The following is a 16,950-nucleotide window of genomic DNA, read 5'->3' on the forward strand; positions in this document are numbered from 1 at the left end:
TCATTTTGCCTGCACTTGGTTGGGTACATTATTTTAAGTTTATTTGACAAGTTTACCAAGATATAAGAAATGTCATTCAAACTTGCCTTGTTTTACTTTTTACTTGTACTTTTCATTACATTACTTGAGTACATCCATTTTTACAGTAATTTCCATACTTAAGTACAAGAAGTTTCAGATACTTTAAGACTTTTACTCAAGTAACATTTCAGTCAGTGACTTCGACTTTTACCAAAGTCGTATTTTGGAGAGGTACTTGTACTTTTACTTGACTCTGAGATTCCAGTACTTTATACAACACTGGTGTGAGCTACCCCTGTCTCTGGATTTTATGTTCTTAAAATCATACTTCTAAAAACTAATCGCTTGTTTTTCCAGAAGCCTCTGCTTTCTAATACAATATTAAAAAGCAAAATTACATTAAAGCTCGGGGTAAAAATGTATCATGTGGACATGATACAGAAAGCTCTCGAAGCGAGGTCAATTTCATGAGATTTTAGATTTTAAAAGCAGAACCGATGCCTCAAATCCCAGAAATGCAAAATACATTAATGAAAGTATTCAGAATGAGGTTCTGGGATGCATAGCTGAAATGGGGACAGTGGCCATTTTCAAGGACATTAAATAAAGCATTTTGTTATTGTTAGTTTTGGCTAATGAGATAAAGCACATTTGTCCCTAAAACTTGTCCTTGTTTTCCAAGAAGAGACAGGGATGCAATGACAGTGTTGACTAGATTTACATACAGAGAATTTTCATTTTTCACTTGAAGCCCCAAGTAAAAATCTCTCAATCTGCCACTGTGCACAACCTGCTGATTAAACTCAAATGTTCAAACAGAAAAAAATATATATATAAATAAAATGTTTACATTTAGTTTCCACCAGTCGATTTACAAATGACAAGATCATTTACAGTCGTGGATCTTAATTTTATTAGAAAAATCATATACAGTTAATATCAGTAATAAAAAAAAAAAGTTTAGCAAAACAGCTTGAAATACCAACTTTTATTTATCCTTAAAACAAAACCTGCTTCACTAGTAACACGTCAACCAGTAAAAAAACAACGACGACGTTACAGGGACGTTCTTTGGCTTAAGAAACCTGTAGCAAGACAATAATGGAAACATGTAGGCATTAAATGCACTCACTGCGTCCCCGACAGAGAGACGTGCAAGTGCTGTTTAAACAAGAGCAGACATCTCTCAAAAGAGACAACAGTTCTAACTAAAGGTTTTCTTCTTGCAATGACGTACAGCAATTTCTTCAGTGAGGCGGATTGTTCTTTCAAACCCAATTTAAACAAGCAGTAAACATAAAAAACAATAAGCTTATATATGTGTAATAATGACAAAAAGCTATGAGAGATCAACATGGACAACAGAAATAACGTGATCCATCGCAAAATCAGCTTAGTTACAACGGCTGGGCTATGTGAGTGAAGTTTGGTGGTACGTCCTGAGTGGGCTGCCCAAAATGTAACAAAAAAAAAAAACCCCAACAAAAAATACATTTTTGTCTATGGAAGAATATTTGTTCATTTATGCAACTTTAATTGCATAAGCAGCAGCAGATAAAGTTACAAACTGACTAAATCACATTCCTAGCAAAATGAATTTTTACTAGACCGAACTCAGGTCTGTTAAACTGAAGTCCTAATTTCAATCAGAACACTTTAAAAAGAACTGCACATTTTTATTCAGTAGGAAATCTATAAAAATATTGAATAAAAAATACTGCCTTGTCTGAGCAGCTCTTGCTTGTTCAAATGAGATGATTTTCTAACACAACACAGCGTGTGCAAGTAAAGAATCAACCGAAATCTCCGTCGGTAAACAAGAGACCTCTATAAAAATATGACATAATCATGTTTGCTTTATATAAAATAAACATTTGCAGCAGCGCGTTCGTTCTCTGAGTTCCTCCTGATCTGCTCACAAATAATGGAAACCAGAGCTGGCATGAGACACCAAGAGGTACAAGACGGGAGAGAGAGAGGGCACAGTTGGAGGGAAAAAACAAAAAACTAAACATTTAAAACAAGTTAAAGGAAAAAATGTAATGTTAAAATTGTTGATGGTTGAATCAAAGAATGAAAATATAGAGATTTGTTCCCCTCTTTTACTCCTTAACTTGTTGAAGAACAAGCAAGTACATTTAGGGGGAGAGAAAAAAATGATGCATGAAATATTAGTCAAAGCTTCCAGGTAGAGTGGAGAAAGGAATTATTTGCCCCTGAATAACTGCAGCAGGGAAGGAAAAAGTTCAGATCAAACTCCTCTGAAGGATCCAGTGATCCAGCTTCTCTGGTGCTGCTTCACTATTGGAGAACATACCCTGTGTGTGTGGGCGTGTGTTTGTGTGTGTTTGCATGCATGCATGATAATCAGGGAATATAAACCACCTAACGCTCTGAATACACACCGTCAGCTCTTTGTTAGAACTGGTTGAGCCATCAAGCTACGAGGCAGTGACTCCTTCCCACTCCACCAGGTACTGCACCTTGCCGTCCATGGTGACCCGCCGGGCCAGGACTTTATATCTCTCCCCACACGCCAGGCGCCCCGCCACCCCGAAGTAGTTGCTGATGGAGCTCTTGAGGTGGGAAAGCTGGGTGTTGGGGTCCATGCCGTGGACTATGTCCGTGGGGTGGAGCCCCGGCAGGGAGCCAAACGTCTCCGTGTCCGAGAAGCTTGCGTCTGGGAGCCGAGGAGGAGGGGGCAGTTCTGGTCGGGGGGGCTTCGGGGTTCGCCGCGGTCGCCCGCGTTTCCGTTTTAAAGGTGGAGAGGCGAAAGGCATGTTGAAGGCAGCGGTGGCCGTCTTGTTGGAAGTGTACAGGCTGAAGGAACACAAAAGAAGCAAAATACGGGTTTTTTAAAATTTGATGAGAAATCAGCAAAATCTACACTGAAAACTAGAACGATAAGAGTTTAGAACCACTACAGACTTTCTGAGGTTTATCCGGTCACATTATAGGCTCTCTTTCTTCTGTTAATGGTCCTGAGAGTTTTCTTTTCTTCCTCTCCATCTTTAGCTCTCAGTCTTCATGTGACGACATGATTTAAATGAAAACAAGACTGTTCTGCAAGCGCCTTTAAGGCTCCAACATGCTTCATCTGAAGTGCAGAAATCTGCTTTCATTGATGTAGACGCGTGACAAAAACTACATCACTTTGTATGCAGAGAGGCATCCACCTGCCAAACTAAACACCAGGCCCTGGTTGGACTGTTTCTCCAGAGCTCTGTGCAAAGTGTTGAGTGATGTTTTAGAGAAATGCTCTCAGACAGCTATGTTGACATTTTTCTTCCATTGTCTAGTTTTTGTATCTGCAGGAGACATGGATACTTTTGAGAAACATTTATTTGACATTGTGAGGAATTATGCACATTTGTATGAGCATGTGTGTGTGTATATTTGTAATACCCTGTGGGGACCATTTTCCTGACACGATGCCACTGTGTTGTGGGGACTCACTGCTCCCTGTGGGGACTGAAGCCTGGTCCCCACAAGGGGAAACGCTATTTTTGGGTCAGGGGTCAGATTTAGGACTAAGGTGTGAATTGAGTTTTGGTTAGGGGTGAGAATGTAATGGTTAGGATAGGGGGAAGGCGTAGAAATGAATGGAAGTCAATGGAAAGTCCCCACAAAGATATGCATGTATGTGTAGGGGTGTGTCTGTGTGTGTGTGTGTGTGTTTTGTGAACAACAAAGAGAGGTGAAGGTGTCGTGCCTCATATTTACACTTGCACAAAACAACTGTTAAATACAGAAAATAGGACTGGAAATTACACTGGGTTACAAAAGAAAAAATATTTTTTAAGTTGTCCAAGTTTTTTCCAACTGAATTAGGTCTATTTTGCTACGTTGAATCCAAGCCTGACATCCATTTTTGTCAATCAGGTCAGGTTGTTATTCTAATTTGATTTAGAGAAATCCGATCTTCTGACTAAATTGATGACATTTTTGTGACATTATCAGTTGATTTCCATGAATATTTCTCATCCAAAAGAGGTTTTAGGACAAAAAAAAAAAAGTTTTCTAACAGAGCGCATTAATTAATAAAATATTACAAACTTGGATTTCTGTAAACTGAATAATAAACACTGATAAGGGTAAGTACATGTAAATTGAACATTCCGTCTTCATTGTGTAAAATCTCTTTTCTGTCCTGATGGAATCTCTCCTCCTGCTCATCACTCACTGATCCCAGATTCTCAGGAAACCGATCCAGATGTGAGAACAAGTCATGCATTTTGATGCTCATGTTGCATCCATGGTTCAGAAAGTTGACCTGATTGATCAAAACCAATGTGATTTTTGGATCCAGCACATCAAAATGACCCTAAACCCGTTGAAAACCCCAGACAATATTTTGGCTGTTGACCAGTGGTATTTTTCCATCTTCGTTTTGGCGCCCCTATGTGTCAAATATAATCCATCCACTTTCTGTGCCAGTGTTTCAGCAGGGCTCTCCTGAGATAAATGCTTATCTGTTACGATTAAAAAAGCACCACGCTGCAGGGAGACGTCTTCCTTTAAATCCTTAAATTCTCATTGCTTCAAAGTTTTCTTTCCGTCTGTTTCTGTCGCTGTTCCACTCTCCTCGGAAACAGTCTGAGGAGAGTGGCGGCTTACGAGCCGATGACAAGAGATGGAATCATTACAATGCTTTCGTCACAGACATCTTATCTCAAAGTCTTGGAAAAGTATTTACACCCTTGAACTTTGCCACGTTCTGTTCCTAATATGTGAAAACCACCAACTTCAAAGTAATTAAATGAGGTTTTATATGTAAACTAACAACACAGGGGAAGAAAATGATAAATGAATTTTGAAGTCTAAGACCTGACTTCAAATCCACCCATTGGCATTTAGCTCATGATTTGCTACTTTGTTTTCAGTTATCACATAAAATCCGTAGGAGTTTGTGGCTGTAATGTGACAATATGAACCGAAGTTAAAGAGGTAATTATTTCTGGAAGACGGTGTTCCTGCTGTGGCTGCAAACAATGGGTGGACAGCACTCAGCACTGTGCAGCATGGTAATAACTTCTGAGGCCTAACAGAAAATCTGTATTTATGCCTATATTAAATGAAACACACATTGGGACTGGTTTTACTAACTAGCTGACTTTTAAATGCAACTGGTTGTGCTGGAATTTATTTAGCGACATCAAAGTGAAGGACAAATGCAAACCACACTAGTCAGAGCTTGGATGCAAACCATGCACCACTTCACTTTTTTTTTTGTTTGCTGGTCTAACACAGAAAACCCCATAAAATGAGAACATTTGTTTTATTGTTCTTTTGTGTGTTTGAGTCTCTGCCGGAAAGATCCGAGCTTAATAAAATGCCAACCTGGACTGTCTAGAAGTGATTGTTGAGGTAGTTTCTGAGCTGCTGAGGGCATCAATGGATTCCACATCAGAAGACTGAGAAAACAGCAGAGGCTTGCTGCTTCTGGTGCTGCAGAGACGGAAAAACAATTGGAGGAAAAAACGCGTGAAAAGCAGAGAAAAACTAAGATGGCACACAAAATAGTGTTTTATGATTATTCAACAAACAAGCGTTTCAATACCTGGTAATAAACCCTTTTTGGGACTTGGATTAAATTAAATTATGCCACTTCCTTTCAACATTTCTTTAAAACTAGAAATGCAATTAAAATCCCACATGACAGACTTTGTTCACGCCATAAATCATAAAAAAAAAACATGCCATCCTACAATTGCTTCCTGTCATTTTCTTCGCCTGTCTCACCAGTAGTAACGTCCGGTTGCTGATCACTTGAGTTGTGTAATGTGAAACAAGAGTTTCCATTGCATTTTGGTGAAAAACACCAATTCTGATACAGCCAAAAAAAAACCACCTCATTATAGCACAAAAACTTAATAAACACGAGTTCATTTTTCTTTTATTTCCGTTTTTCCGTTGCCCAAATGTATTTCCGTGATTCTAATTTGTGCAATTATACGGTCAGTGGAAACGCAGCTAGTGCAGTGGACGACTTCATGTCCCTCTCATCTAAGTTTCTTCAGTTTGTAGAGGCTGAACTTTTTGGTTAAACTCCTGACAGTCTGTAGCAGCTTTTCACACAAAACGCCCAACAGTCATTTTTTGAGCCGTAACAGGAACCTGGTATTTTTCAGTCATTCAAGCATCACATTCAGGCTTCAGCGCAGGGACTGGTGGCCGATCCTGAATAGAGAGCAATCTGAACACCAATTATCAAGTTATGAAACGGCTTCTCTTTGGATTTGGACTTTGACTAGGCCATTCTTCTTTTTAACCGATTCAAATTTCCCCTTCAACTAACCTTATCCCTGCTGCAGAAAAGCGTCCTCACAGCATGATGCTGCGTTGTTTACACTACACACAGACTCGTTGACAACAACCCCACTAATGTGTCAGGTTTCAACACCAAAAAACACGCAAACATTTCCCAAACAAAGAACAGAACAAGACAAGCAGTCGATCACTTACTTAACAGAGGTCAAATGATCCAGTGCAGGGGGGTCCGGCTTTCTGGTTTCCTGATAAAGTGGAGAGAAATTCATCAGCATCTACAGGAAGGAGTCGTGTTTTCTTCATACATGAACGTTTGAGCTCAACGCAAAACCATCTGTTGACCTCAGCAGAAAGCACTAATCCAGCTCAGGCTCACTAATGCATACATGATAACAGAAATACACACACACACACACACACGCACACACACCAGGGATGGCTCGTTGGACCGTTGTGGTTTAGCCAGTGTCTCCAGACAGCGAGCTTCTTGCTTCCTCTTTTTCTTTTTCTTCTTCTTCTTCTTTTCGATGCCATTAGTTAAAGCAACAGGGATCCTGCAATGACAACACCAACATTTCAGTTACAGTTATGACAGCTGTGCATAAAGTCAGCATGACTGTTCAGGCATTAAGCATGAAAAGGTGAAGGGACATAAAACGAAGAGCGTTTTTATGATTTACACATTCTTGAATTTAAAAAAAAAACATCAACTTGTTCAGTCGGGAATATATGCGCTGGCTGGTTTGGCAGTATGAAGTTTATAAAAATATTATAGCTTTTCACAGTCTAAAAACTTCTTTTTACGATGCTAACAAAAGCACCAGCGCAACCAGAGTTGTCTTTACATGCATGTAGCACATTAGCCTCCATCACCTGGCTAACTGTAAGCTGAAAAGTTTTTCACTTTGCTACAAGAAAAAGGATTCAAGTGCCTGCATAAAGTTATGATGTTGGGAGAAAAAAAGCACTTTCCATCACTTAAGATCACCCAGCAAGTAAACTGACCAATTAACCAGCAGATAAAGCAAATTATATATGGCCTATTCATTCATATGGACATCAATTTCTGTCATGAAAGAAAACTATTTATGTGATTCAAAGTCATGATTGCGTGCATGTTAATGTAAAATTAAAATTTTACATTGGTTCAAGGATGAAAATCCAAATAATAAATATGAAAGAGTAAATGTGCATAATTGTAGGAAATGTTCAACTATTTTAAGCAGAAGTGGAAGTAAGTGTTGCTTTTCTGTTTTAGATAAAAGCACCTAAGATTGTTGAAGTTTGATCTCATTTTTGTGGAAGTATCAAGACACTGTGGCGTTTCCATTTGTGGTAAGAATCTCATACTGGTCACGCCTCCTTAAAAATGTAATACATCAATGAAAGGTTTTCCATCTTACTTCATGTCAGAGAAGCTTTTGGCCGGCTTGCATCCTTTTATGGTGATCTCGTGGAAAGGCTCCCCCAACACCGTGTATGTGGGTTCAGTACAGTTGGGAGGAGCAGGAGGGAAAAAGATTCTTAGGCGAAACAAATGCTTCTTCTTTTTCACCTCCTTCCCTGACATGAACCTGGAAAAGGCGGGAGAAGCGAAGAAGTTAGGAGTGTGATTATTGTTGAATTGTAGAATCACGAGTTTGTGTTTTAAAGTTTAAAAAGACAACAGGAGAAAACTTACGTGTAGCTATTGTCGTTTAAGGCCTCCAGAACTTTTTCATACCTCTCAGATCTTGGTGTGTTGGCCAGCTATGGACGGCAGATGAAAGACAAAATCAGATGTGTTTAGTATCTGATCAGTGGAACTAAACAGAGGGAAACCAAAGATTTCAAAAGCCATAAACATAATTTAATTTGGGGGGATATTTTCCAGTTATGGCCCCCAACCTCTGCAGCACAACTTTTGTAACACAATCAACAGTTATTGATCTAAAATTTTGCGCTAACAAAACTTTGTTAGATTTTGCTTTAGATAAAGGATATCTCAAAACAGAAACCTGACTGTCTGATTGACTTTATTAAATCAAGACTTTAAGACATCTGGTCTCAAAATACATTAAACAGATCACTTCAACCCAATTTTTTTTTTATATTGCGCCAATAGACAACGCATATTGACTCGTTGCACTTTACAACAACAGCAAATAACGTGAAAAATGTGTTCTCAATGATATGAAGTTAGAAAATAAAACAGAATAATGAGCAGACTTGTCTCCCTCTTCAGTTTTTCACAGCTTCATGCGTCTCTTACCTTCCCCAGCTGCAGCAGCTCCCAGTTGTCATTAATGTAAGGCATTAGTTGCATCTGAGAATCAAAATACCTCTTCTTCTGAATCACACTCAGGTTGTACAGGCACAGATGAACAATATCCTTCCTACAATATGAGAAGGAAAAAAAAACATGCTAAGCATAGATTTTGATAAAAGTTTATATATGCAGGTCAATTTCCTCTACTACTAGTGTCATTTCAGGGTTGTTGTTTTTCTTTAGCTATCTGAATGATAGAGTTCCAGAGTTCTCTTTTTGCACATCCAGAACTGCAACTTCAGTTTAGTTGTACTGGTCTGTGCTCATGAAATTAAAACCACACCAACAGCCTCCCTCCATCCTTCCTGGACAATGCTTACACCTCCTCCTCCAAGTGTGGCCCATTGCAAACAAAGGTCCTTTCAGTGCTAGGTTGCTGCTTGCTCATTTCAACAGAAAATTTCACAGTAGAGGATGCTGTAATACCTCTACTATGCCAATAGGTGGAGATAACATTGACTGAAACTACGTACACAAGAATTTAAGACGAGCATTGATAAAGCAGTGCTAGGCTAAAGAAGATTCTCAGTAAACGGTTGAAGCTGGTGTTTTCTTTCACACCCTTTACCGTTTCCTGTCAGTCATTTCCTTCTTAGGTTTAGTGAAAGGTCGAATCAGGACAATGTGGGGCAGCTATGGCAAAAAAAATAAGACAAAAGGAGGAAAGAAAACAACTGACTGTCAAAATGAGCTCCCTATTAAGAAAATATATTATTTCTTATATTTATTTAGTTTTTATGTCATGGGGTCATTTATTTATTTGAATGCAACAGCTCTGTATCGAAAGAATGGTTAACGTTTATTAAAAGTTACAGATTTCTGACCAGCTAAACTTTAATAACAGATTAGTCTTCGCTTCAGAAGAAAACTTGAGTAGTTAGCACTAGCATCTTTATTTTATCCATCTGGAAATTTGTTTTATTTAATTCAATTAAACTGATTAATGATTGCTAGTCATTTGAATGAATATTTATTCTCAATTATGATCATACTGTTTTTCCCCAAGATTTTTATTCTAATCAACAATTTTTTTTAAAAAAAGCAAAATAAATCTCATATATACATAATCTACTTGTTTCTTTAAATGTGGAACAGAATTCATTCAAACACAAGATGAGAGATTATGATAACATTATGCTAACATTAGTATTACTACCAAAACTATAACAGTGTCAAAGATACTGTAGTTACAGTGTAATAGGTGCTACAATTGTTATGGAACATTTTTAGCCTAGCACTGCTTCAGCCATGCTCTGGATCGTCTTTCTGAATTTTGATGTGGTTATTGTCAAAGTTGTCGCTACGTGTTAGCACAGTCAATTTCTGACAAGAATCCTGAAGGATCATGTAGATTTTTTTCTCCCCCAAAAATGGATAAGAGGAAAAAAATAAAAACTAAAGAAAGTGTACTATAAGACAGTGTACTATAAGACAGCTTTCAGTGTCTTATAGTACACTGAAAATACCAGGATGTATGCATTTTATCACAGTCAGAAAAAGAACTGCATTTTAAGGTATAAACCTGTGACAGCAGATGTAAAGACAACCTTAGTTTTAGATTCCAGTTCATCTACAGCCTAACATTCACTTACCAGTCAAGAGGCAGTCGGTCGAGGAACTCTGGTCCGCCGCTGCAGACTGAACAGACGAAGATGAAAAACCTGAATACGAGAAAACGCCACATCATTGACATGAACTGCACTGGATTATTACAATCATAAAGCATCTTCAAGAGGAAAGTATCACCTTAATATTTAGCCGACGATTTCTTTACATTCAATCTCACATTATATTTTACATTAATGTTATACAAGCCTACATATCCTGTGCCTTCCTCAGAAATTATCCTAAAATGATTTGGCACTTTATTATAGAGCTAAATTCTAATTATTGTGTTTTGCAGCAAAATTCATAACTCACAAATATTAAGATATGAATAATTTAGTCAGATCTTTAAATCAGAACATAACAAACAATGTAAACCATGTCACATACTTTAGACTTTAGTGTTAAGTGTTTGCACCTATCTCCATTGAGCAGTGGAGCCTGTAAGCAATGTAGACAATCCTCATGGAACCACTGCCGACACCTGTTACACTGCAGCATCTTCAGGTACCAGCTACCAATAAACACACACACACACACACACAACACTGATAAATGACACAACATATGATTTGTGGAACATATTTGCCAAAATTCTTTAGCATGTTTGCAGAGTGGCATGCACTACTCACTCTCCCGGTCCTCCGCAGTAGCAGTAGCATTGCTGGATGTTTGTCTTGTGGCCCTGATCCCACACTAGTTCCTCTGGAGCATATGGGAAGGAGAGATGAAATTCCATATGCTGCTCCAGATTTTCCTGCTTTGGAAAGAGCTTAGCGGATGCCTCCTTCTTCAGAATGCTCCCCTTCTGGATGCAGAAAAAACAAATAAATAAATAATTACATCTAAACATAAATTCAAGTACAAAATTAAAACCCTCAGAGAACACAGCAGTGCCTATTTCGAGCTGAAAATACAATCTGGGGGTCATATTGGTATACATTTGGTTTAAAGAAACAAAAGGACTAAATCTCTGTGTAATCCATTGTTCTAAAATCCTACCTCAGAGAAAGAAGCCAGTTCACATTCTGAGCACAGCCACTTGTCATCAGAGTCGATCACGGCGGCATCAATGACGGGCGAGTGACACATCTGATGGTAGCCTGGATGACAAACACATTTACTGTCATGTAAATAACTCCAACCGTCTGCCGAAATACTAACTACTGAAACAGGCTCACCATTCATTACACACAGGCTTCTGCTGTCTCTTCTCGTTTCTACACATGAATCTGTTCAGACGTAGGCAAAAACTGAAACCGTACCTTGACCACATTTGTCACAAATGACAATCTCGTTAGGTTCCTCTGAGGTCTCATCCTGACATATGGAGCACACGATGTCGTCATCGTCATCAGTCTTGTCGTCTTCGTCCCCTGAAAAGGAAAGAAATGGTCAACATAAGGAAACGATTTGCAAAAAGAAGAGCAAAAACAAACCAAGCACCACAGATATTTACTAATTAGGAAACTGTTATAAAAATAATTCAATGAGGATTGTGACTGAACTCCCTACAACAGGGAGGTTCCCTAGCTTTTCCATGCCATGGGCCCCTAAACCCTCTGCAAACCCGCAGACAAAACTACAAGAAACTGAGACTAAATAAAACTAATCATCATTTTAGTAACCAATTAATCAGTAGATTATTCTGACGATTCATCGGATAAAAAAAAATAAATACCATGTTTCATGTATAAACACTAAAACCTTTTTTATCCAATATGAGAAATAAATTAAAAGATGCACAAAAAAAAATTTCAGTTTTTTAAAAAATAAGAAAACAAACATTCTATTGCATAGAATGCAGTAACAGCATTCCTTTAATGAATTTGAACCGGGTGAAGATAAAACTGGACCACTTGAGGAAATTTGGCTAAAGCATATTTACAGACCAAGGTCTTTTATGTTAAATGCAAAATGTATTTGTTTTGTAAACTTTTTACTACTCTGAATATGTTTTTTTTGACCGCATCACATTTTTTGAGTCTGTATACTCCAGTTAATGACTAATCGATTAGTATATTAATTGTGATTATTTCAGTAATCGATTAATCGTTTCTGCTTTAAAAGAAAGAACATTGTTTTCTCACTTTTATTCACTTTCAATATTACATTTATTTGCCATGATATTTGCAGCATTTTAAATATGATTTTGGTTTTTCTTTCCATCATATTGTTGAACAGGACTGATTGAAGCATAACTAAAAGCTTAAGGTCAAAACTGAAATATAAGTTTCTGTATTGGATTTGTACATGTGACTAGAGGTGTCATGCCTCACCAGTCATGAACCTCACTGCACGTCACTGAACTGAAGTTGTAGCTTACAGTAAATAATGGAGATTAGCTCTCTGTCTAAAGCCTGTAAGACTCAAGGAAAGTTGGAGAGACAGAAAGGAGAAAAAAAGCCTGAGCTGGAAGTATTTTTTTTTAAAAAAACAGTTCTTTTTGAAAGCTGCTTTGTGGGCAGCTGTTGAAATGTTGTAATACTGTTTTATAAAGAAATCTTCAATACTGATTTTACATGTTCAAAATCAAACCTTAAAAATAAGGTGGGAGGTAGGTCTGTCAGAGTAACACATTTTACTGAACGATAAATTGTCCCAGGAGTTGTTGAGAGAAGTGATAGTATTGTTGTTTCAAGAAATATAATGGTAATGGCATAATACTGCGAGAACACATTCTCAAAGTTCAATCATCTTTAAATTGTTATGAACACTTAACACTGGAACTGGAAGACATTTTTAAATATCCAAAATAAATAAGCAAAATATCAGAAACAACAAATAATATGAATTATGAAGTCTCTTTTAAAAAAGAAAGTCTTTTAAAAAAGGACTAGTTGAGAGAGAAAATATAAAAACAAAAAATTATGCGAATAGAAATTATTGAGCTCGTCTTGATTTATTACGCGATTAATTGATTTATTGCTTATTGCGACTGGCCTAGTAGGAATGAGCGACAGAGATATGGACTTCCAAAATTTATTTGGGTATCCAAATATTTACTTCATTCCTAAAATACCACCCAAAAAGGCCCATTATGAATAACTGCTAAAACTGCACTTCTAACAAGAGTTTAGAGCGAATTAGGTCACCATTTCTAATAACCTTTGCTCCACATTTTGTTTCTATAATACATCATAAACAGGCTCAAACACGCCATCAGGCAAGAACATCGTTCCAACTGCTGAGTCATGACAGAAGAGTTAAGTTTCTCTGCTTATCTTTCCTGAGAGGATGTTTCCTTCTCAGTAAGAGAGATTACTGCTGCAGCACTGATGCAGCCCACCGTTAACTGTAAGGAAAGAGAGGAACTAAAGAGGTCTGATAGTATATACCACAGAGGGTGACGCTGCAAATCTATTAAAATGAGCAGAAATGGACAACTTTTATGTATTTTGTTTTGAAAACTAAAAATTCAGAGTCATCTTCAAGGTTTCATCTACTACTTGGAAAACCGTAATTACATTCAAATATAACATCGGGACCTGATCACATTGGTGGTCGACTTCTCAGTTCATCAGCAGAACAGTAGGCTCCCTTCATTTCATATTTCTGTTGACCCTTTGGAACCAAAATGGTGGAGGTTTTTCTACAGTCACTGAAGGGCAGATGTGTTTTGCAGGAACACAGTACCATTTTATAGCACAATCAAGTCACTGTGTTATCTTCAGTTGTTACAAATTGTTATATCAAATATGGCTTAAAAGAAATTTGACTTTGTAATTTAACACCTTGTAACACCATTGAAAACTCATGCTCTTTCTGAAACTCACTCCTCTATTAACCCTTTAACATCGTTTTTACTGAAGTTGCCCTGAGAAGTAGCTCCTATAATGAGTTCAGATGCACAGTCCCACCACGTATTTGCTAATTACTGCTGACTAGTCTGAAGGAGTTGCAGGAGAGGGCTCCTCTTGGGAGGCAGCACTAGGTCCACCCAGGTGTTTTACAAACGTTAATGGTTGCCAGTGAGGATTAAAGGATTTCTCACACATGCATGAAAGAATTAAAGCAACAATCCAGTGATGTTTATGATGAGGGAACAACAATATAACATGATGTAAAGCTTCAAAAAAAGTTCATTTCAAATCATTCTGTCCCTATAATATCCGTCTTTGTGTTTCATTTTAATTTTCTGCAAGCCAACTCTCCTTCACAGAAACGAATGAACCAAGATGCAGACCCCTGAAACTGGGAGAGTTCACCTGTCTGAATATCGCTCCAAAGAACCCAAGACTTCGATCTGTCCTCAAAAACCACAAAGCAACGCTGCTTGTCCTGATCTATCTGGAAAAAGAAAAAAAAGAAAAAGAAAAAGAGAGATTAGCACCTTTCTAGCAGACACAAGAAGAAGAAGAAGAAAAAAGACAACAAAATCTTGTTTTTTATTTTTTGTAAGACATTCCAAGCAGCACCAACCTTTGTGACTGTCCCCAAATAAAACAAGCCGTCAGACCACCTGGCCAATACATCCTGCCCCTCTGTAAACCTGGCAGACATGTCGTCCTCCCCATACTCCCCCCTAGCAGAGAGGCCGCAGGGTGACAGGGACACAGTCTGCTGCTCGGGGTGAGCTCTGTGACGGAGAGAGGGGTGATCCACAACCCCCAAGTCTCTGAAAACAGGAAGCGAAACACAATAGGAGACATGCGCACAGTTATACTCACTGGGATTCATTCTAAACCATATGGTAGTGCTGAAAGGGGTTATGTTACTGTAAATGCATGCACACAAGATTTATTTGCAAAAAAAGTTGGGGAAAAAAAGGCAATGTAGTTATCAGCACTGCAAAGGTGCCCAAAATGTGGAAGCAGGTTGGTTTGGGGACACGTACAAATTTGAAATCCTAAGAATATGTTGTGGGATTTTGAAAATAAAAGGGTGCATTGTTTTGTTCCAAAGCTTACAAAACAAAGAGGAAGGCCAAGTCTTCCTTCAGTGAGTACATGCAACTGGTGATTAGGATAATAATTAGCGCTAATTGCCAATAAGCTTGGGCGCTGAGTATATCAATAAGATAATTAAGACCAAATTTAAAATTTTACATTTTCCTTTAACCACTTATTTTTAATCTGTTTGACTACAAATATGTTTTTTTATGGTTTTATTTAAGTGATTTATATTTTTAAAGGGCAGTTTTCCTTTCTTGAGCCGCTTCCCTTCAGTCCTTTGTCTCTATAACGACGGAACAAAAAAAGCAACCACAAGAGAGTAAAAAAGGCAAATCTAGCACTTATTCTGCATGACGGAAGCCACGATGTGTTTTATATGGAAATCCAGGAGTTGTTGATCGTACGAACAGCCGACATGCAAAGCAGTTCCCCCGGCCAGGTCACTGACCGTCGGACCCACCTCCCCCCCCCCTTTAGCAGCGAGAGGAAAACATGACAACAATACCTCATTCGGTCACCTCCGCTGTTACAAATGCCTCGCGAGACGAAAAAGCTGAAAAGGCGCGAGGCTGTTTTCCCGTTGCTGCCGTGGCTTATATGTATATCTAGTGCGTGCCCAGACAATCCACAGCGCTCGAGCCTTCCTTAGAAAATAACAAACGGTTCATTTTCCCCCAGCACGTTCGCCATTTTGGTTTCCCGCTGATGAACGGGGAGTGCATTGTGGGAAGCGTTGCTGCTAGTGGGCTGCTGCCTGCACCATTTTCAAACATTTGAAATTGTAGGCAGGGCACCTATGAAGTACTGCATATCCGCCCCTGAAGGAACAGTAACATTGACTTTATCTTTACAACCTCAAGTTTTATTGCTTAAAAAAAATAATAATAATGTAGAAATACTAACAATTTATTATATTTTTTTGTGTGCCAACGTATATTCTCAAATGGAATATTTAATTGGGAGAACCGAATATTCTCCTAATTAGCTTGTGTATTCTTTGGCTACTTTTGGCATTCCCAACTCATGGGACTGACATTTCTTTTAAGTTTGTTATCATGACCGGAAGTTCTACTTGAATCAGGTTTCCTCTGGGGCTTTTCAGGAACCTTAAAGGGCGTTTCTCCTCCAAAGTGGGTTATTTTACCCCTAAGCCGTTTGATTGCTCACAGTGGAATATGATACTCCTATTTATCAAATATATTTCTGTAATCACCTATAAGATATCTTTAGTCATAACAAGAACAACATTCTGGTTGTAAATTTAAGTATATTTATTTATTTGTTTGTTTGTTTGTTTATTTATGACCAATACTTCAATAACTCACCTTCAGAGTCATACCCCAGAGCAACAGAAGTGCACGTTGTGGCGGAACAAGTGTACTACAACATACATTTATCAGGATGACATGGCAGAGACGCGGTTATTAAATTGTTAGTTTGAAACAATAGAATAACCTTCCCTAGAGGAAGGGCGGAAACTGCAACACATGGATAATATTTGGGGGTGTGAAGGGGCATATAGGATATTTCTTGTTTCAGCTAAGTATATTTCATGAATTATGGATAATTAATTCAATTTTATATCTATATGAAACCTTTTATCACAATATTTCAATTGACTGCCATTTTAATCCCTATAGCCACTTAAACGGTATTATGATCCCTGGTCAAAAAATAATTCTACTTGACCTACTGATGAATATCATTTATTGCAGTCACATAACCACATTTCCTTAATGCACGATATAGAATATCGAAATACTTGCTTAAAATTGTCAGTTGTCTAAACCGCTACAAGTGATCCCGCTGGAAATTAACGCACATTAAAAGACAATGTATTTCTTGCATTTA

At 38.0% G+C, this 16,950-nt stretch overlaps 1 protein-coding gene across 1 annotated transcript; it reads right to left on the reverse strand.

The window, feature by feature from the left end:
• Nucleotides 1-910: 910 nt before the first annotated feature.
• On the reverse strand, nt 911-15,837 carry mtf2 (metal response element binding transcription factor 2). Its single transcript, XM_032565697.1, has 15 exons — nt 15,605-15,837; nt 14,627-14,822; nt 14,413-14,494; nt 11,470-11,580; nt 11,207-11,307; nt 10,837-11,012; nt 10,623-10,718; nt 10,192-10,260; nt 8,543-8,666; nt 7,973-8,040; nt 7,695-7,865; nt 6,722-6,845; nt 6,487-6,536; nt 5,362-5,469; nt 911-2,841 (listed from the first exon to the last, which is right to left on the reverse strand). Exons 1-15 carry the CDS (start codon nt 15,607-15,609, stop codon nt 2,463-2,465), a joined length of 1,860 nt encoding a protein of 619 aa, XP_032421588.1. The 5' UTR covers nt 15,610-15,837; the 3' UTR covers nt 911-2,462.
• Nucleotides 15,838-16,950: the final 1,113 nt, after the last annotated feature.

This window comes from Xiphophorus hellerii, chromosome 6 (assembly GCF_003331165.1).
Source record: "Xiphophorus hellerii strain 12219 chromosome 6, Xiphophorus_hellerii-4.1, whole genome shotgun sequence".
NCBI lineage: Eukaryota > Metazoa > Chordata > Actinopteri > Cyprinodontiformes > Poeciliidae > Xiphophorus > Xiphophorus hellerii.

Coding starts and splice junctions, on each gene's coding strand:
- mtf2 (XM_032565697.1), bottom strand. Junction 8,667..10,191: donor GACCGACTGCCTCTTGACTG/GTAAGTGAATGT, acceptor CTCATATTGTAG/GAAGGATATTGTTCATCTGT. Junction 6,846..7,694: donor AAAAGCTTCTCTGACATGAA/GTAAGATGGAAA, acceptor TTGTCATTGCAG/GATCCCTGTTGCTTTAACTA.